The sequence below is a fragment of the Acipenser ruthenus genome, chromosome 10, assembly GCF_902713425.1.
Source record: "Acipenser ruthenus chromosome 10, fAciRut3.2 maternal haplotype, whole genome shotgun sequence".
NCBI classification, from domain to species: Eukaryota; Metazoa; Chordata; class Actinopteri; order Acipenseriformes; family Acipenseridae; genus Acipenser; species Acipenser ruthenus.
In genome coordinates, this window is record NC_081198.1 from 34,625,196 (window position 1) to 34,646,464 (window position 21,269).

General features: G+C 38.3%; 1 protein-coding gene across 2 annotated transcripts in view; it reads left to right on the forward strand.

Annotated features, from left to right (window-relative positions):
- The window catches only part of LOC117409287 (collagen alpha-1(XVIII) chain-like), a 109,899-nt gene extending 89,134 nt beyond the window's left edge, over nt 1–20,765 (forward strand). For both annotated transcript variants that reach the window (XM_059032070.1, XM_034015107.3), the window contains 27 exons: nt 1,217–1,348; nt 1,644–1,712; nt 1,942–1,977; nt 2,828–2,863; nt 2,985–3,056; nt 3,402–3,437; nt 3,704–3,790; nt 4,387–4,416; nt 4,617–4,652; nt 5,231–5,290; nt 6,734–6,820; nt 6,985–7,020; nt 7,291–7,344; nt 7,629–7,703; nt 8,042–8,098; nt 9,092–9,131; nt 9,802–9,891; nt 10,205–10,239; nt 10,548–10,679; nt 11,187–11,331; nt 11,757–11,821; nt 12,147–12,275; nt 12,487–12,525; nt 12,949–13,269; nt 13,859–14,056; nt 15,424–15,539; nt 18,508–20,765. In XM_059032070.1, the coding sequence (XP_058888053.1) occupies nt 1,217–1,348; nt 1,644–1,712; nt 1,942–1,977; nt 2,828–2,863; nt 2,985–3,056; nt 3,402–3,437; nt 3,704–3,790; nt 4,387–4,416; nt 4,617–4,652; nt 5,231–5,290; nt 6,734–6,820; nt 6,985–7,020; nt 7,291–7,344; nt 7,629–7,703; nt 8,042–8,098; nt 9,092–9,131; nt 9,802–9,891; nt 10,205–10,239; nt 10,548–10,679; nt 11,187–11,331; nt 11,757–11,821; nt 12,147–12,275; nt 12,487–12,525; nt 12,949–13,269; nt 13,859–14,056; nt 15,424–15,539; nt 18,508–18,721 (2,427 nt within the window). In that variant the 3' untranslated portion in view covers nt 18,722–20,765. The remainder of the gene's footprint in view (nt 1–1,216; nt 1,349–1,643; nt 1,713–1,941; nt 1,978–2,827; nt 2,864–2,984; nt 3,057–3,401; nt 3,438–3,703; nt 3,791–4,386; nt 4,417–4,616; nt 4,653–5,230; nt 5,291–6,733; nt 6,821–6,984; nt 7,021–7,290; nt 7,345–7,628; nt 7,704–8,041; nt 8,099–9,091; nt 9,132–9,801; nt 9,892–10,204; nt 10,240–10,547; nt 10,680–11,186; nt 11,332–11,756; nt 11,822–12,146; nt 12,276–12,486; nt 12,526–12,948; nt 13,270–13,858; nt 14,057–15,423; nt 15,540–18,507) is intronic.
- The last annotated feature ends 504 nt before the right edge of the window (nt 20,766–21,269 follow it).

The following is a 21,269-nucleotide window of genomic DNA, read 5'->3' on the forward strand; positions in this document are numbered from 1 at the left end:
TCTGTGGTTACACCTCTTTCTTAGGCCTGTGTGTATAATGTTTTTCTGTTGTGTGCAAAAGATGTGACTAGTGTCATATGCTGAGGTAGCCTTGAAAATTGCTTGTCAACATAATTACTGTTTTCCAACTTGTTGTTCCTAGGATGTTAGCTAGCTATTGTCATGTTATTTTGGGCGCTTCAGTTTCCTCAGCCATCGTCCGTCGTTTGTAAGAGAAGTTGCCGTTAGCTCGACGCCCAAACGTGTGGATTTGACTATCTTCCTGTTTTTCTCAAGAATATGCAACTTGCAGTCAATTATTGCCTTCTTGCAATAAATGCCAGGCAAGTAAGCTGTAGGCCCAGAGCCTGTGACTCTAGCCCAGTTGTCAACAGTGCGAGCAATCTTGGAACTAGCAGTATGCTATCTCCAATGTTAGTCGCTTTTCAGAAAATAACATGATTGTAGCTCTGCCAGTCCGCACGCTTAGGAATCTGCTACACTGTACTTATTTAATGGTTAATTCATGTTCTCCAACAAATATAAACTACAGAAATAAATAGTATGTTGTACTTGGAAACTTAATCTAGTCATTTATTTATTTTTTAATAGTCAACACATACCTGTACTTCAGTATGGAGTTGTAGTGCACATAAAAAAGTAGCTTCAGCCGTGTTGTTAAAAAAGTGCATACTTTCATTTATACCATCAAGAGCAAAAAAAGAATGTCAATCCAAATAGCACCATTATCAAAGTTTCACAGTACTGTATATGGAGGCACATTTACCATACTTGGAATTGTCTGTCCTTTTTCTCGGGCATCGATTGTACAAGTCAACTGAGGCTGCATTAATGATAGCCTTGTATATGAAAGATGTCTTTTTGCAATGATGTACTTGAAGTAAGTAAATGCAGTAATCGACTACAGTACTGGAAATGTATGTATTATACACACCTAGACGCTCATTCTAAGATATTAAGTTGACTACATAGGGCAAGAAAATGAATCTGTAGGGCTATCTCCGTAACTTTACAAGCGATGCATCTTTTCTACAGCTCTCCCAGCTCCCCTTTTGTTTAACCTTTCCAATATTGAGATGCTAACTTGCCTATTGTCTTTGTTTTTCTCTTTCAACTCAATTGGCTCTACATTAGTGCAGATTTAGCCAATGGAACTGAAAGGATGCAGTTGGGATTTCTACTAACTCTCAATATGCTCTTGTCTTTATCCTTGCAGGGTTCAAAGGGTGATGTGGGCCCCCCTGGTATTTCAGGGCAGACAGGATTGGCTGGTCTTCCTGGACCAATGGGACCAGTTGGACAGCCTGGCCCCCCTGGACCTCCAGGCCCAGGCTTCCCAGTGGGCTTTGTAAGTATCCAGTCCTCCTCCTCCTGATGTACCAGGAAGGATGACGTGGGATCAGAGAATAAGAGTATTTGTTTTTCATAAAGATTTAAAAAAAAAAAAAAAAAAGTATTACTCCTATCCCTCATGCTTATAACTGATACAATAGGTCATAAAGCTGATTCAGTCAAACTAAGAAAAACTAAACTTCTTCGCCTGTGTCCAAAGACCGCTTTTACCAGTGCCTTCAGAAAGGCAGGACTTTTATATTGTCATGTGTTATTGACCCAAAATACAAGTGAAAATGTCTTGTTTCTAGGATGATATGGAAGGGTCAGCATTTGGATCAATACATGGTCCAGGAGTCAGAGGGCCAGATGGACGGCCGGTATGTATCATTTAAAAAGATATGAAAAGATAAAAAGATATAATATTAATATATTAATATCAATATTATAATTATAAATGTTGTTTTTATGCACACGTAATTTGTACATGCAATACTATATGAGTTCTCGTAACTCTGATAGCAAAATAACAAGGGAGTGGTCTGTGTTTACACGTTAACGTTCAGGCCATTTTGCAGTAGTGTTCATGTATTCATTTTTTTCTCCTAGGGTGTTCCTGGACCACCTGGTTTGCCAGGCATACCGGTCAGTATTATTATTGTTATTTTTGTATTATTACAATTCTGCATATGACAGGTGACATGGATATATGCTGCACTGTTCTGAATGTTTCTAGAGAACAGCTTACCCACTTGTGATGAAACCTGGTTACCCCATTCTTCATTTATTAGGAGTATAACAATCTCTAGATATTTAGAGAAACGTGTCCATTCAACTGTGTGTACTGTCTTACAGCAGCGACATACAAGCCGTGGCCCGTTTGTTGTTTAACTGCGGCCCAGTGTATTAATTCCATTTCCCATTTTTTTTTAAACCTTGTTGACATGCTTTTTCTAATTTTAATTCGTACTGCGGAGGGTAATTGTTTCTCATCAGTTTGTCTTCAACTATTTTTATGAGTTCCTTTCCTTTCTTAAATGTACAAACCCGCTGCATTGAAAGAACCCATTCCCAACATTGGAGGCTTGTTGCTAGGGAAGTGACGTCACTGCCCTGTGACTTTTTCTACATTGCTGTCTGCTACAACTGAACAAACCTGTCTGCTAAAATATATATATATATATATATATATATATATATATATATATATATATATATATATTGCAGCAAAGGGTTAGACTCTGATTATTCTTTAGTAATATGCGGCCCGCTATACACATTAGGTTAAACTTGTTTTCTGGATATGCGACCTGTGATAAAAGTTTGGTTGCGCACCTTTTCTTATAGTATTACAGTACTGAATTGTTAGAAGATTTGCCATCAGGAGAGCAGTTCAGTTCTCTGAAATGACATTGGAAAGATTTAATTTATGTCAAAAATTCAATGACTTACCAATTATTTTCTTTGTGTATTTTACTTTTTCCCCCACTGGTAGGGTAACAATGGATTGCCTGGTCTTCCAGGAGCAAAGGTGAGTTTCTTTTGCACTACTGTTTTATTCATTTGACAACTATTTTAAGGCCTTTTCAAACCCACCTTGCCTGTTTTGTGCTGAAATGCAGTGTTCTATAATATGATTGTTTACCTCACAGGGAGAAGCTGGGTCTCCAGGATTCTCAGGGGTTGATGGACAGCCAGGGTTAGATGGATTCCCCGGCCTGAAAGTAAGCCATGATAAGAGCATTTACAAACAAATGTGTTTATACTGTACCAGGCAGCAAACACATATTTGCTCAGTAGTAATTGTTTTTACACTCACTAATGTGATTATTATTATTATTATTATTATTATTATTATTATTATTATTATTATTATTATTATTATTATTATTATTAGTGGTGGTGGTGGTATGGTGTTTAAAAAAAATAAATCATATGATAAATGCTATTTGAAACAATTAAATGACCAGCATGCTGAACATTAACACATACATTTTAATTCATAGAAGGATGTATGACCCCATGTACTTGAAAACAGTATGAATTGTATCCTGTGCTTTTCTTTTCAGGGACCAAAGGGTGACAGAGGGGACAGCGGCGAAAGAGTACGTTTATAGTTTTGTATTTATTTTTTCTCATTTAACTTTTTTTTTCCAATTTGCAATGGACCAAGTAATTACTAGGATGGGGGATGGGGGAGATAAAGTAGCACTGGCCCAAATGGTAGGGAACTGTGAGGCTTATTTCTTTCACACAGTTATTTTAGTATAGTCTTCAAATGTCTTCCCTAAAATATATAGTCAGAATCAGAATCTTCCACTTGGTTTCAAGTCCACATTAATATATTAATTGCAACCTTGTCTCTTTGTAGGGCGAGCCGGGTCGAGATGGTGTTGGAATTCCTGGTCAGCCCGGCCTGCCCGGACCTCCTGGACGGATCATATATCAGTCAGACAACGTAAGACCCCTCGCAAAACCAGCTGGCTCTGAGCACAGGGCACCTTTACTGCCTGTCTCCAGAGATGTGTGTACTGTGTCCTCGTGTCTTGCTTGTGCCATATCTGCTCTTTGGACAGATAATGAATTATTTATTAAATGACAGAAAACCTTATTAAATTACAGTGAAACCTCTTTAGTAAGGCCATTCAAGGGAACAACGAGAAGATTGTAATATTAACGTTGAAGTCAATGGAATTGTGCTGTAAAAATATGGTCTTAATTGAGGTGTAACACACTAGCAAATAATAAGTATGTATTCTCTTTAACTTTTGATTGATTTGTCCTTGAAGACAAATAGTTTCAAGAAGCTTAAAACAACCATCCAATTCTTCGAGATCTTTATTTAATTAATAATCTAAATCATCTTTGAATAGCACACAAGTTACAATTTACAAAGTCTTCCAAATTATATAACACACTCATTCCACTTCATATAAAGTAAATGCAGCTGTTTTTGCAAACATTCTAATTTGGTGGAGATTTTCTCAGGACTTAAGTTTATTCTTATAGTGGTGGTGAAAAATTCTAACGTAGTAGTCTTCTCTTTTTTTTCAGCGTGAAGGCAACATTGCTCCAGGCAGAGAGGTAAGCCATTTAACAGTCAACCTGCACCATTGCCACAAACGTTTTGTTCACAATAAGTTGCCATTTATATATATATATATATATATATATATATATATATATATATATATATATATATATATATATATATATATATTTTTTTTTTCATAGATATAAGTTGTGACTCCTTGATTTGTAAAGATTTTCTTTTCTGGTTTCAGGGAATACAAGGTCCGCCTGGTCATGCAGGTTTCCCAGTAAGTAGTGAATTACAGAACATGATTATATTCACAGCACCTTGATTGTATTTCATTAGAGTCTGAACCACCTGGCAAATTTACAGCGGGACTGACACATATTACAGGGCTGAATTTAATCCTGGTGATATTGATGCAAACTCATCAGTGTTAGATTCTGTGTTTTATTAATACTTCAAATGAGTATAATGAAAAATTACTACATTTTAAGACATTGATTTATAAAACTAGGGGTTTCAAATCAAATGATAAATGGTGTATTTAAATACATTAAAATAGGATCCTTTCCTATTTTTTTACAGAACCATAAACACAGTAGAGACTTAAATGTACTGTTAAGTTATTTAGATCAATTAAACACAGGTGTACATTTGTGTGTATATAAATATAGACACCACACACATAACAGAATTACGCTATGCAGTACTGTACTATAGACACTGAGGCTGACCTCTGTCGTTATGACAACAAGCTCTAGCTACATTCTAAACTTTAACACTTGACCAGTGTTTGACATGTCCGTATTGTAAGTGCTGCTACCGTATAAGCTAACAAACTTTCTGCTTTTTCTTGATAAGGGCCCCAGGGGGCCAAAGGGCGACAGAGGAGACACTGGACCACCAGGATATGGAATAAAGGTTGGATATCCTTCTAATATGAAGCTTTGTTGTTTACTCTTGTTACAAATAGTGTTCTGCAAAAAAGTAACAACATAGTGGTCAATTGATGTTGAATAGTTAAAGCGATCAACATGAAATGATAATGTTGGAAATGAAATGACAAATGTGGTGTTTTTTTCCTCCCCCACTGCTTAAGTTTTCCAAAAGAGACAACTCTATAAAAAGCTTAAGATGTCCCTTTGTGTAGCAAGGTTATATAGTAGCTATCTTAAGCCCCTTTCACACTGGCACTCCTACCCGGGTCCGGACCCGGCTCCTGACTAACGGCAGAATCCTGCGTAGTGTGAAACTGGGTCATACCTGGCTTAACCCAGGTCCCAGCAACCCACCTCAGGATGTGGGTTTACACGCTTTGAACTGGGTTGAGCGAGACAAAATGCTTGACAGCCGTTCGTGAGTCGACGCAATAACAAACAGCCATGCCTGCGTGAAGGTTTCACTTCTGCAAGGAACATTTCTATTTATTCTGTTTAGCCATATTTTTGTTGCTTGAGACACACCATGTGCCAGATTGCAGCAGGGATGAATAAATGTTTGCTCTAATCAACATTTGGGCCGACGGTTCAAGCCAGAGATGCTTGGATGGAAGCGTCAGTGACAAGCTGCTTCTGAGGCATTGATACACGTATTGTTTACTTGCGTCTGTCACCCAGGTCAACCCTGCTTTATCAAAAGCAGTGTCAAACTGCGTACCAGACCTGCATGACACCAGGTCCTGCCCAGGTAGGTTCTGACCCTTGTAGATCATGCCAATGTGAAAGGGGCTTTAGAGGAGTGCTAGCCAGTGCTTTGAAATGCTTACCTCTTTTTTTATTAATTCTTACAGCTACTCCTTGTATTATGTATTTTGTAACTTCAAATACATGTTGCTTTTTTATGGTATGTTACCTTTTATAATATTTGAAATCATTTAGGAGCGATTTTGTTTGAGTGTGTTAAGGTGCTTTGAGTTCAGGAATTGCTATTAAGTTCTAGTTGCCTGTCGTATACATTTAATGTAGGTTAGGTCAGTCAGTGTCTTTATAGAAGTGACAGCACCATCTACTGCACTGAAGTGTACTGCAAACAAAACAACCTTGATCACAAGGTGAAAGCACATTCACTAAGATTTATTTAAAAAAAAAAAAAAATCTGATTAATTAAAATAAGAAGCAAACATATTTACTGCAAATGTCATAAAATGGTACGAGGACAGAAAAGAAAAAATCTAATGAGATTAAACTTGAAACTGTAAAGGTATTTTTTTTTTTAATGGGGCTCTGCATTCCCTATGAATGGCACTGGTCATTGAACTATAATAGTATCATACTATTTATATGTCCGTACAGTATTGTTCAAAGTTGTAATCCTAGCGCCAGATTACTAGAAATGTGTCGTCCCCCCCCCCCCCCCCATTTCCAGGGAGAAAAGGGAGAACCTGCTGCCATTATTGGTCCTGATGGAAATATCCTGAGCAGTGCATTTCTTGGGGGATTTGGGGGAGAAAAGGTAAGAGGCTACTGATGTTCTGCATCAGGCATTAATGTGTAACTGGTGTCTTAAGTAACCAGATTTATTAAGATATTACCTTATGTTCTGTGTCTACCATATAAAATTATATATTTCTTTCAGCCTTTTGAATTGTTTTTTAAACTGTTTCTTTGTATTTGCAGGGTGACCCTGGAATCCCTGGACCAGTCGGCCCTGTGGTAAGTTAACCTTTTTGATATTTCAGCTACCGCTATTTGAATTATGTTTTTTGTTGTAGCATAACAGATAGTACGTGCTAATGGAAAATGTAATAAATAAAAAAAAAAGTTTGAAATGGAATGGCTGTCATGTACAGTATTCTGTTGTAAGAGCAGCTGTAATTTTAGGGTTCATAAAAGGGAATGAGTTATTGAAATATTTAAAACCATGGCAACATCTTATGATATGTTTTTGTTGGTATATGCCATTATTTTATTTTTATTTTTTAGGGTCCTTATGGTCGTCCTGGCCACAAAGGTGAAATTGGTTTACCTGGAAGGCCTGTAAGTATTTACTTTGTACAGGTTGGCTTTTAATGTTTGTTCCATTTTTGGAATAGAACACAGGTCTGTACATAGGATGTGTGTATTGTGTTGATGCCTTGAAAACGGGAACCTCAACTCTTTTTACAATCACAGACGCTTTAGATGAATATGAATATGAATGGTGGGGATTTGAATACTAGAATTCACTTTGTGTATAAACCTTCAATTTCACCAAAAAAGAAGCTTCAGATGGCTTTACTGCAAATGCTTTGCTTTCACTGAATACTCTGGTTTTGTTCTAGGGTCGTCCTGGCATTAATGGATTTAAAGGTGAAAAGGGGGAGCCAAGTGACAGCCATAGCGGTTACGCTGTTATCGTAAGTGTTGGTGACAGTATGCTATAGCCCTCCATAAGCACTCGGCCATTGAACTAAACTGGAAGGGTGCTAATGCTACATGAAGCAGCAGGAGGTGATGCATGATATTTGCAAACTCCTGTAGCTCAGGGAAGGAAAACAAAAATGTAAATATTATATAAACTGCCCCCATCCTTTTTTAATACATATATTGATCTACAGGAAAACCCTACAAAACTGATACTTGGCTTATAACTTTCAACCACAAATATTTTCCCATAAAAATAAATGTTGTAAGTTTCCATTAGTACTTCTGTTTTGTTTAGGAAAGATGTGAAGTCTGTCTTATTCTTTTTCAGGGTCCCCCCGGCCCCCCCGGTCCCCCCGGTCCTCCCGGACAATTAACTGAACGCTATGTAAGTGATCTTAAAACAGCTGACTATGTTCTTGATGTATACTTTACAATTACATATGGTTTGCAGTACTGATACCATTACAGTTCTGAAGAGACCGGCATGTATTTATACATATTTCAAATGAACTGCCATCAACATTGTCTGTTCCAAGGGGTAATGAAATATACCACTCCGCCCCTCAGCAGGTTCTCAAAAGTTGTAAAGTTTAAGTTCTTAATTTTCTTTAGTACTCATTACTTGTCAGTTGTTTTATTTTTATCTCCCAGAATGCATTGTTTTTCTGCATTGTGGACACCAGTTCCATTGTACTCTTTTCACTGCCTGGACCCTTAGCTCATAACTCCTTAACATTTCTCAAGGTATGCTCAGTTTTGTAGCTCTAGAAAGAGTGCAAGCTCTAGAAAGAGTGCAAAGAAGAGCAACCAGAATTATCCCGGGTTTAAAAGGCATGTCGTATGCAGACAGGCTAAAAGAATTGAATCTATTCAGTCTTGAACAAAGAAGACTACGCGGCGATCTGATTCAAACATTCAAAATCCTAAAAGGTATAGACAATGTCAACCAGGGGGACTTCTTTGACTTGAAAAAAGGACCAGGGGTCATAAATGGAGATTAGATAAAGGGGCATTCAGAACAGAAAATAGGAGGCACTTTTTTACACAGAGAATTGTGAGGGTCTGGAACCAACTCCCCAGTAATGTTGTTGAAGCTGACACCCTGGGATCCTTCAAGAAGCTGCTTGATGAGATTCTGGGATCAATAAGCTACTAACAACCAAACGAGCAAGATGGGCTGAATGGCCTCCTCTCGTTTGTAAACTTTCTTATGTTCTTATGTTCTTATGTTCTTATTGTAGCCCCCTACTCCATGTTTTTCTCTGCTGTTATCCAGTCCCTCAATGTTTGTAATTTGAAAGATTGGACATAATGTTTTAAAGTAGCCTTGGGTCTTCTATTGGTCCTCACCAGCAAATACATTTTCATTTCTCTACAGGACTTTAATGAAGCTGTTCCAAGATATCCAGGTTTACCAGGTAAGCTAGGCTGTTTATTGGTTTATAATTCACTGCAAAGAACGCATTTCTAACAAAACTAAGGACAGTGGAAAATAAATTATTTCATAGCAAAAGGATAAAATTGCTTATAAAATATGAATGCGTTTGTTAGTTTGTTCACAACAGGCTCTACATATTATTATTATTATTATTATTATTATTTATTTCTTAGCAGACGCCCTTATCCAGGGCGACTTACAGTCATAAACAAAAATACATTTCAAGAATCACAGTACCAGTATTAATACAATTAAGAGCAAGATAAAATACAATGACTTCGGTTCTAGCAAGTACAAGTATATGACAAAATACGATTAAATAACGGAGCAGATAAGTGTCAGTGATAGTTACATCAAGATATAATTAAATACAAAATACTACAGATTAAATAACACTTGTAATGCTGTCAGTTTGTTATTGATTGATACTGTACACAATAACTGTGTAAACAAGGGAAACAGAGAGACAGAATTGTTTTGTGCTGAGTAATTAACACTTTTTATTCCATCTAATTGAATACCTAACAACTTCTTCAAATTTCAAAAGCAATTACTCGGAAAATCCGAGTGTCTGCACACCCCTAGTATTGACGCCTGTACTGTGCTGCTTCAATACAGTAACATGCCTTTTTGTTTTATATTTATTGCAGGTCCCAAGGGAGAGAGGGGCTTCCCAGGCTACACAGGAGAGAAAGGAGAGCAAGGGCAGCCTGGCCTGCCTGGCCTGCCTGGACAACCAGGTAGCCAAAATATATTCTTTCTAAAGCTTTCGATTCAAATCCATTAAAGATGGTGTGAATGCAGTTATATTTATTGTTACAAGTATGCTCTGTCATTACTGAGAGTTATTACTATAAGCTTTAGAAGCAGGATATTTGTATTTTGCCACAATGCCTGTGCTGATTTAAATCTTAATTTAACGACTACAAGACATTTACAATGGAATTAAAATATGAAAAGCTTGTATAGGGGATAATGCAGAGTATGAAGCCTTAATGTTAAGCAATAGATAAGTGGTATGTGTAATAAAATATGTATTTCTTTTACTCCAAGGTGGTCTCCCAGACTTTGATATTTATGCATTAAAGGTAAGTCAGACATTTTTAACAATTTTTACTGACTATTTTCTACCAGCTGGACCACCCCCCTTCCTATATACATAAAACACCACTGATACAATACACTTATATGTTGTAGTGATTTGGGGTTTTATTGAATATACAAGATATATTAGCTTTTGTTTACATAATCCAGTGGTTTCACTATGACTGTGTAAATTAAAAGCTTTATAGGCACTGTTGTGTTACTGCAAGGCAGAGAATGGCCTAAACGGTTTGGTTGTCTGAAGCACAGTGTTGAATTGTGATGCAATGGTCTTAAATGTCTGTCTTGACAGAGAGAACTGAAGGGAGAACAAGGTGACAAGGGGCTGCAGGGTGAGAAGGGAGAACCAGGCGGTGGATACTATGATCCTCGTTATTCTGCACCTCAAGCCCCCCCTGGACAGCCGGGCAGCCCTGGACTGCCGGTAAGACTGTTCAGTAGCTTCTTTTAGGTTTTTATAGTGATTTAAAACAGTACATACTACCTCTAACAGGTAGCCTTAGTCAGTCAACCAGCATTACGTTGCTGCTGGATCTCCAGCAAGGGACTAAAATGTAAACAGTTGTACTTGACAAGACGGTGAAATGCAGTGATCAGGGGCACAGAGGACCCACCTGCCAAGACAAAAGCAATTTATAATACAATGTCCATTCAAAAAGCAATCTGCCTGGTATATTTGCATTGCAAATATTTAGTGCATCGCAAGCATAGAATTGTATTGAAAGCAGAAATGGTTTCTGGGCTTTTCACTTTTTTGTTTTCAAAAAAATATAAAACAATATAACAGTTTAGTCATATGGGGTGTTGTTCCGTTTAGGTGGTACCTAGGTCCTGTCTGTGGTACATTTAAGCTCCCCCAACGTGCTTGTTAGGGGGTAGCTGATTGTATTATGTTGCTAGTTATGTGAAGGTATGTGTTTCTAATCCACAGGGTCCTAAGGGTGACTCTATCCGAGGCCCTCCTGGTCCCCAGGGACCTCCAGGAACCCCAGGGGTCGGGTACGATGGGCGTCCAGGACAACCAGGCCCGCCTGGCCCACCCGGACCTCCATCGCTGCCCGGAGCTTCCAGGCAGAGTGAGTACCTCCACCTTGGCGGTGGAACATGTTTAAAAAGTAAACCGCTGAAGCGCCTGAGGTGGCTCCTGATAGCTGTATTCAAGTAATAAAGTATGTGTACTTTACCGGTGAAATGAGCTAGACAACACCAATCCTCAGTCTGCCCATACAGGACATCCAGATCCACATTACTGTTTGATTTTATAGTGCACGTTGAGTTTGTAACAAAGTTTTTTTTTCCCCCTAATGGTTTCAACACCTAAAAGAGGTAGAGACAAATAATTCCCACCATAACAGGGAGGTCTTACACTACTATGGGTTAACCAGTACAGCAAAAAAATTCTTCTGGCCACTAATCTCAGTTCATGTATTGTAAATTGGATTGATGCAGTCCAAGAAGAGTCTTTGATGTGATGGAATGCTAACTTTCACTCTCTGTTTAGGTATCAGCATTCCAGGCCCACCTGGACCCCAAGGCCCACCAGGCCCTCCCGGACACTCCTCAGGGGTAAGCGTCCATTAGGAGATGCCATTTCACACCTGATTTTAGTATATAATGCACAACCTGTGGATAACACACATGACTTGGCAGCCTTGGGTTACATAATGGGTACCTCCTTAAATAGTTCTCTATTTAAAACACTATAGAATATTGTTAAACCCTTAGATTGAAACTTGCATCCCAGATGAATAATGCAGAGCCACATTATCAAAAATAGGTTGTTCTATTGCCAAGAGCGGTCAACAGTGCCCTCTGACGCCACTCCATCGTCTTCTTTTAAAAGTATGGCACATTCAAACATCCCTTTAATCATATGTAAATTTCCCAACAGGTTACCATTTTGAGGACTTACCAAACAATGGTCACCACAGCGCGAGGCCTGCCAGAAGGAACTATGATCTTTGTCTTGGACAAGGCAGATATCTATATCCGAGTGCGGGATGGATTCCGTCAAGTTCTGGTACCGTTTAATAAATAAACTCTATAGACATGTGTATTCAATATTATAGATAATAGGACTAAATAAAGTGTGTAAAACATGCAACATACATATTTTAATAACATATTTTTGGCAAGAATTTATTTTAATGGTTATGTAACTTACAGAGGAGACTTGCTTTTTGGCTTTTGTGTGTGTGTTAATCTAGTCTTCTTGTTTTGTTTTTTTGTAGCTTGGGGACTACACACCATTCTTTGGAGGCGGTGTCCTTGTAAGTAATTAAATCTTCTTGGCAGAAGTAGCTTAAAACAAAATCGCAAAATACTAAAGACATTATAAAGTGTAGTTTCTGGAGTAATGTACATAATGTATTTTGGAGCAGTTAAGTCAGCATTTTGTAGAGGTCAGTACATCTTATGTTTTACTTCAAGTACTGCCAAGCAGCGAACATAAACGCTTTAAACAACCTAAAGCTTATTAACGCAGTTGGTGGGTGAATTTGTCTGTTGACCAGTAAGAGAACACAGTCATGCTGCTGAACACTCCTGTCTGCTGTAGGCTCCGTTCTTAAGCCCTGTACTGACACCTTATGCAAAACAGAGCCTTCAGTGTGAATGGGAAGAAACATCATCATCATCTACCTATTTTCTCAAGTTTCTGTTTGTTTGTTTGTTTCTTTGTTTGTTTTTTTCAGGAAAATGAAGTGGCCGCGGTGCAGCCACCACCGGTAGTCCATTACTCACAAGGCCATTCCCCCAACAGTGGGGCAGAACACATTTCCCAGAACGAACCCGTAAACAGACAGCCAGAGCAACAACCACACTGGCCGCATCCTCCCCACCAGCCAGACCAGGGCCACGTTGTCTACCCCAGCACCCCGGAGCGACAGCCAGCAGGGAGGAACCCAGCAAGGCCAGAATTCGGTTATCCCAGTTACCCCAGCCACCCCCAGCGAAGACCCAGCCAGCCTGAGAATACACGGCCTGCAGGTCATGAACATGGCACAGGCCCTGCTGTGAGTATCTTAGTGGCTTGAAATGGTTTGTTTAAGAACAGTCATTCTCAGATTGTCCAGCAATTGGCCTGAAATCAAAGCAGTAGAGTATTGCTGTAAAAACTAGTAATGGGACAAACATGAAAATTCATGATAATACTATGATAAACCATTTTTTTTTTCTTCTAGAAAAAAAGAATTTATATATGTGTTCTAAAAAATATTTGTTACTTTTTAAAATCACCTCCATACACTACACTAACACCCAAGGCAGGTCTCAGTATAGTTAAACTACAGACACTTAGTTTTTACTCCACCTTTTACAAGATGACGGTAACAACAGAGTGATCTTCAAACACATTACAGCACATTTTAGTCTTCAAATCAATATTTTCAATCCAGAATCCTGACACTAGTACAGAAAAGTATGACTTGACACCACTCAACTATAGCAATATTATTGCTGGTACTTTTGAAGATAATTCTATACTCTGATCCTGGTTCAATACATGTTTTACAGATATTGGTCTACATTTACCACTCCATACTGTTTTACACAATCTGCTTCTGATTGCTTGCTGCAATACCTTTCCTTTATTTCTTCATGTAGCTCCACCTGATAGCCCTGAATGCTCCCCAGACTGGAGACATGCGTGGAATCCGTGGGGCAGACTTCCAGTGCTTCCAGCAAGCCCGAGCGGTGGGACTGACTGGCACTTTCCGTGCCTTCCTGTCTTCCAAACTCCAGGACCTCTACAGCATTGTGCGGAGAGCCGACAGAGCCACATTGCCCATCATCAATCTCAGGGTGCATATGCCAACCTTTCTGTAGTAACTTTTGAAAATTTTTAAAATTGGTACTGCCTTCAAACTTTCTAAAATATCTCTTAGCTATATACCCATTTCTAATTTTGTATCTTGCCAAATTTCAATTTTAGTCTGTAGATTTAGATCTATTCAAAGAGCTTGGAACTTGCACTAGCCCTGCATCTAGTCCAGGGTTCCAGAACTACCTTTAAGTATACCGAGCATCAAAAAAAACTTATCACTATTATAACACATTTATTTTCGAAAAAAAATAAGGCATATAAATGATGGACATTGATGAAATGTTTTTGGTTTCTTTTTAATCACTCGATCATTCATCCTTGACCATGACACGCTTGAGTGACTGACTGAAGCATATGCACTTAATCACCTAATTAGTGAGACAGTTGATTGGACACTGGATATGGAGTGATTTCAGCTGTTGAATTGCAAGCTTGAATAAAAGCAATAAAGAAAATTACAGAAAAAAAACAATATGCCACGTCTGTCAAGAGAGCAGCGCCTTCGTGCAATCGGCATGTTGGAGGCTGGACTAGGGCAGCATACTGTGGCTCACCATCTTGGTTGCTCACAGCCAGCAATTTCAGACCTGGCGAGACGGTATAATCAGACACACTCTGTCAATGACAGGCCATGAACTGGGAGACCAAGAGTCACAACACCTGCCCAAGATCGACAGATCATTTTTCAGCATCTTCGTGATGTCAGTTGTTAATCAGCACAATAAAAAGTTACTGCACCTGCTCTAAAAGAGAGTTTGTCATTTTCCGATCACATCTAATGAATTTTATCCAAATATATAAGTGATAAGTTTCTTTTGATGCTCAAAATATAAGTGATACGTTTCTTTTGATGCTCAAATATAAGTGATACGTTTCTTTTGATGCTCTGATTATGTAAATGATCAGGAGCCAGGAGTTTTAATGTTCAATAAATTGTTCCTTTGTTATATAGCTGCATGAACGATGACTTATGTGATGGGTGCGATCACTTTAGAGCAAGATTACTACCAGGGGCCTGATTGTTTAAACTCCTGGCATCTGGTAATTTGATTTAATATCCCTTGTTTAGGAAAGTGTTGAAACCCAGGACTGGGTTGCAAGGCTAGTGCGAGTTTCAAGCCCTTATTTCTTTATTTGTATGTAGTTCTTTCCAGCTCAAGTGGACCAAGGGGTGTTGGAATGTCCTTGGAGTATGATTTTAAATTATACCAATGTATTGTCTTGGTCATGCCCTACAAGGGGAAAAATTTAGATCTCCTTGAATTTGGTCCAGTTGAGCTGGAGTGACCCAATAGCTTTGTACGATTTGTAATTTTGTCTAACCTCTGGCTATGCTCCTGTTCAGGATGAGGTCCTGTTTGATAACTGGGAGTCTCTCTTTGATGGGTCGGATGCTCAGATGAAGCCCAATGTTGCAGTCTACTCCTTTGATGGGCGGGATGTTCTCAGAGACAGCACATGGTGAGTACAGTGAAAGATCATTGTACATGGGATATATTGAGGACTCAGCTTTGACTGACAGTTTCAATTGTGTAATGTTTTCGTGTTTTATTGTTTGAAGCAGACCAGCTCCACAGGGTTACCAACATGAAAACTGTAGTCGTATACCCTAATGAAGATTCTGAAAATCTAGTATCTAACGACAGAATAAACTGAAGAAAATATGGGGGTGTGGGACTAGAATCAGGAGTAGCGGTCACAATAAGTATTTATACCAACTATAAATATGTAATAATTAGGGCTGTCAATCGATTTAAAATTTTTGATCGGTTAATTTATGGGCATTAGTTAATTGGTAACGATATTATAACGGCTGTCCTGCATAGTAATACTAAAAAATCAATAGAATCTAAAAAAAAAAAAAAAAAAAAAAAAAAAAAAAAAGCCCAATGGGAATTTGGTCTTTTTAAAATCATTTTTATTTTAGTAAATGTAACACATTTTCACAGAACAACCGTTCTTTCGGGCCACTGTCAGTCACATACCTGAAAACACAAGACAGCTGAGCTGCGTTTCCAGCATCAGTTGTTTAATCTACTATTATAGCGACGTACTTGGCTTCTTTCCTGTACTTCTGCATCTAGCAGAACCTGAGGCACCAAAGAGATTAAGCTGTTCGGAACCGGAGAATACTGTGGTTATTGACAAGTGATTGCGTAACATGCTGTCATAATCAGAAAAGAGAGACAGTAATTCCACAAAATTAGGTGCCTTCGTCGTGCCCTCTGAATGCCAGTTCTTGCTTGCCAAGGTAAACAACAGAATCAATCAAGCGTCCCTATAATAAGCAATATCGCATGAAATTCTGCTATTCTTACACCCTACCCTAACATATTTCTGTCCTGCCTCTGCTCACTTTTTTACAGTGTTTTTGGTAATTCTACATGTCATACACACCACTATTACACAATGGGCATTTATCAAGGCCTTTACACCAAGTGCAATTGGCTCCATATTTAAGCTCCATATTAACTTACAAAAACAGGTCACACACATTTAGGGCTAATTAAGGTCTCAAAAGTGTGCCTATGATTGTAAGTACTTATGTAACATCAACAGTTTTGTTTTTATGTCCTGTAAATTGTGTAAAAACCTTGATAAATCCAGCCCCTTAAAGCATGTAAATTGATTGTACGTTATTGATGTCTTTGAATTGGTGAACAATTTAAAAATTAATCTAAATTAATTTTTTGTTGTAAAAACGTTATTAAAACGCATAAACAAATAACAGAAGTAGTTAAGGCCACATCTATCTACAGTGCTGTGAAAAAGTATTTGCCCCGTCTGTTTTTCCGCATTTTTGCATATTTTTGACATCTGAGTGTTATCAGGTCTTCAACCAAAACCTAATATTAGATCAACGGGACCCTGAGTGAACAAATAACAACACAAACATTTGATACATATTTCATTTATTTATTAAAGAAAGTTATGCAACACCCAATGCCCCCGTGTGAAAAAGTAATTGCCCCCTTAGACTCAATAACTGGTTATGCCACCTTTAGCAGCAATAACTGCAACCAAACGCTTCATGTAGTTATTTATTAGTCTCTCACAGCGCCGTGGAGGAATTTTGGCCCACTCCTCCATGGAGAACTGCTTCAACTCAGTGACATTTGTGGGTTTTCGAGCATGAACTGCTCGTTTCAGGTCCAGCCACAACATCTCAATGGGGTTTAGGTCTGGACTTTGACTAGGCCATTCCAAAACTTTAAATTTCATGTTCTTCAACCATTCTGATGTAGACTTGCTTGTGTGTTTTGGATCATTGTCTTGCTGCATGACCCAGCTGCGCTTCAGCTTCAGCTCACGGACGGATGGCCTGACATTCTCCTGTAGAATTCTCTGATACAGAGCAGAATTCATGGTTCCTTCAATGATGGCAAGGCGTCCAGGTCCTGATGCAGCAAAGCATCCCCAAACCATGACACTACCACCACCATGCTTGACCATTGGTATGAGGTTCTTACTGTGGAATGCAGTGTTTGGTTTTCGCCAGACATAACGGGGCCCATGTCGGCCAAAAAGTTCCACTTTTGACTCATCTGTCCATAGAACATTGTTCCAGAACTCTTGAGGATCATCCAGGTGCTTTTTGGCAAATTTGAGACGAGCATTCATGTTCTCAGTGAGCAATGGTTTCCGCCTTGCTACTCTGCCATGAATCCCATTTTTGCCCAGTGTCTTTCTGATGGTGGAGTCATGAACACTGACCTTAGCCGAGGCGAGAGAGGCCTGCAGATCCGTGGGTGTTGTTCTAGGGTTCTTTGACTTCCTGGACGATTTTACGCCTTGCTCTTGGGAGAGATTTTGGCAGGACGTCCACTCCTGGGAAGATTCACTACTGTCCCAAAGTTTCTCCATTTGGACAATATGGCTCTGACTGTGGTTCGGTGGAGCCCCAGAGCCTAAGAAATGACTTTGTAACCCTTTCCAGACTGATAGGCATCAACAACTTTTTTCCGGAAATCTTCAGGAATTTATTTTGTTCGTGGCATGATGTGCCTCTAGAACCTGTGTGCTAACAACTCCACACTGATAAGGGCCAAAGTTAGTCAGATTTATATTGGGCAGGGCTAGCCCAAATCAGGCCTGGTTGTTAACCAAAGTACTCAAATAGCTTATCCCTTTAATTGGGTTGAGTTAACTAGGGGGGGCAATAACTTTTTCACACCTGAAGATTGCATGTTTGATTACCTTGCACACCAAACAAATGAAAGAAGCACCAAACTTTGGTGTCATTTTTTTCTCTCAGACTCCCTCTATATACTACTACAACCCACACAAAAATCTGACCAAATACAATGTGAAAAATCTGCAAAAATGCAGAAAATCAGACAGGGGGCAATACTTTTTCACGGCACTGTATTGCTGAAAGCTACAGGAACCATTATAATCTCTTTTTGTGTGTGTGTGTGTCACTTTTAAGGCACGAAAAGATGGTCTGGCACGGGTCGAACAACAAGGGCCATCGGGTGACTGACAGTTACTGCGAGACGTGGAGGACTGGCGACCGGGCCGTGACGGGCTTCGCTTCCTCCCTTCAGGCCGGCAGGCTTCTCCAGCAGCGGCCTAGCAGCTGCACCAGCTCCCACATCGTCCTGTGTATCGAGAACAGCTACATCTTGCAATCCAAAAAATAAAGGAACCCCAACGGCAAACCTGTTGCAGATGACAACGTACGGCTCCCTTAGCACCACCTGTGGTGTGGTGTCTGCATTGCAGGGCAGTTTTCTATTTTTTCCCCTACTGTATTCATTGAATGCCAAAGAGCTGGGTTTTTAACAAAAATGTGTTTCCTCCTTTATGGGGCATTGGCACATATTCCTAGGGGAAACACCAGAGTGTTTTGGCAATTGTGGCAACTGGTAACTGTTTAAATTGTTGTATATGAAATTATTTTTTGTTTGGTCTGTTTTTTGTCATTTTGGTATATTTTTAACCACTTTTAGCTATATTTTTTGTATAACATCCATTTTGTCCCCGATTCAATGACTGTATCATATTGAGGCTTTGTGCAACTTTCTGGTATTTTTTTAGATAAAAAAAAATGTATTTATTTTGAAAAAGTTGTAATTAATGAAACACAAACATGGACAATCTGAAAACCACTGAGATTTTAAATGATGCAATATAATTTTATAATGCACCTTTTCTAAATAAATAACTCAATATGCTACAGTCATTGTCTGCTTTTATACCACAACTAAAAATGTAAAAGAATATATCTAACTGTATGTTAACATGTTAAGATTACACATTATTAATGAATGTGCATTAAGAAAGAATAGGTTCAGCGGGTTAAGATTGAAGGGAGGATGTGTTTTAAGGTTTTCCCTAAAGAGTTTGTATATGCCTAACCTTTAAATCTTTTTTTTGTACAAAAAAAATAAACAAATGTTGACAAACAAAAGAAAAAGGTTACAGTAAGGTCAAAGGGTATTCCTGTCAATGCAGCCATTTTAAAGGGATACAGTTAATGAAATAATTCTACAAATCTTACCTGTCATGCACTTCATTCGACATGTGGACCTTGTACATTTATAAGCAGTTTTGAAAGAACCATGTGTTGTAGAAAGCGTGTGTTTTTATCAAACGTATTTAGTACCATACTCGGTTAAAGAAAGATAATGGATTAAATTGGTCTTTGAGGTCAGATATGTATGTAGCAAAGCTACATTTAATGTATTACAATACAGTGTTTAAGTATACCGCATGATGAAAATATTAAGCAAAATATAGCTATTACTGTGCCTACCCTTCTAGGTTACAGGCTTTACTCTCATGCATTCTGTTAGCGTTTCACCGTCTACATTTAATAGTAAAGCAGCATGTTGGTTAACGACAGGAAAGAAGGCATTTAAGAGGGGAGCAAATGTAACTCTCCATGGGAAATGGCTGGCAGGCAAATAGAACATCTTTAATCTAGTGTGGTACCAGATATAATCGTTTTTAAATGAAAATACATGTTTGATATAGCATGTGTTTCTTTCAAACCAGTACCTACAGTACATAATTATTTCGTTTGCTATAACCCCTTTAAGTTTTACAGTAGTAAAAAAAAAAGAAAGAAGCCTTGTGTTGTCCACAGGAAATGCCTATTAGAGTGAATGTCACGTATTAGGGTGTAATGAAATGCTAACAAGTGATTATTTTGTATATGCATATGAGATGCATCAATGGCAAACCAGATCCAAATGCAAATGTAACATGTTTAAATAGTAAGTCACACTGAGGAAGCAAGTTTTGACAATAATAATACATTTAATGGAAGGGAGGATTTATCAATACTGTTTTTATTAATGCCCATTAAATGGTATGCTACATATAATGAATGTTTAACGTTACCAATCAGAAACATCATATTTTATCATGTATGGGGATTTAAATACGTTTTTAATCCCTTATTAATTTTAAAATCAGTTCTATTTTGTTTTAAACTACTGTTGTGATGATCCACTCAGAAAACTAGAAATGTATGTTACGAAGACACTTTGTATTTTATTTTTTTAACCTATGTACTCCTTTTGTTAACTACGATTGACTGCTGTAGTGTTACCAATATTATACTCTTGACTGAACCAGTATAAACCTGCAGATTTCCAATCTGACTCTTGCTGTTTTTGTAACCTGTATGTGCTGTAAACAATTTCTCTGAAGCACTGAATAAAGTCCAATTGTCTTTTACATGTATGTTTTCTTGTTATTTAACTGAACTGCATGGAGGCACAAAAAATGAAGTCTGGTGTTCATTCCATGGCTGGTTTCTGGCTTGCCGCCATATGTTATAATCCATGGTTAATACAGTTTGTAGCAGACCTCGGGGGTTGGTTTTAATTCTCTAAACCAAGCCAGATCAGAGTTTTTTGGAACACTACAATCCAGGACAAGTATGTTCCACGACCTCTCATTTCCAGAGCCAAGAGGACAGCTATTCATGTTTCACATTTGTACAAATTTAAAAATAGAAAAGTGCTTAAAGAGAGAAATACAATATTAGAATGACTAGATAAAAACATAGCATGTTCTATTAATCACCTAAGCAGTGGCAGTAATAAATATTAAAAACAGGAACAAGACTGGCCTTTACTTACCTTTAAAGACAAAAATTCACTGACTCGCACTGTTCAAGGTTCACACTTCACAAAGCAACTGGAAAGGTAACTGGAAAATGACATTTAATCTTAAATA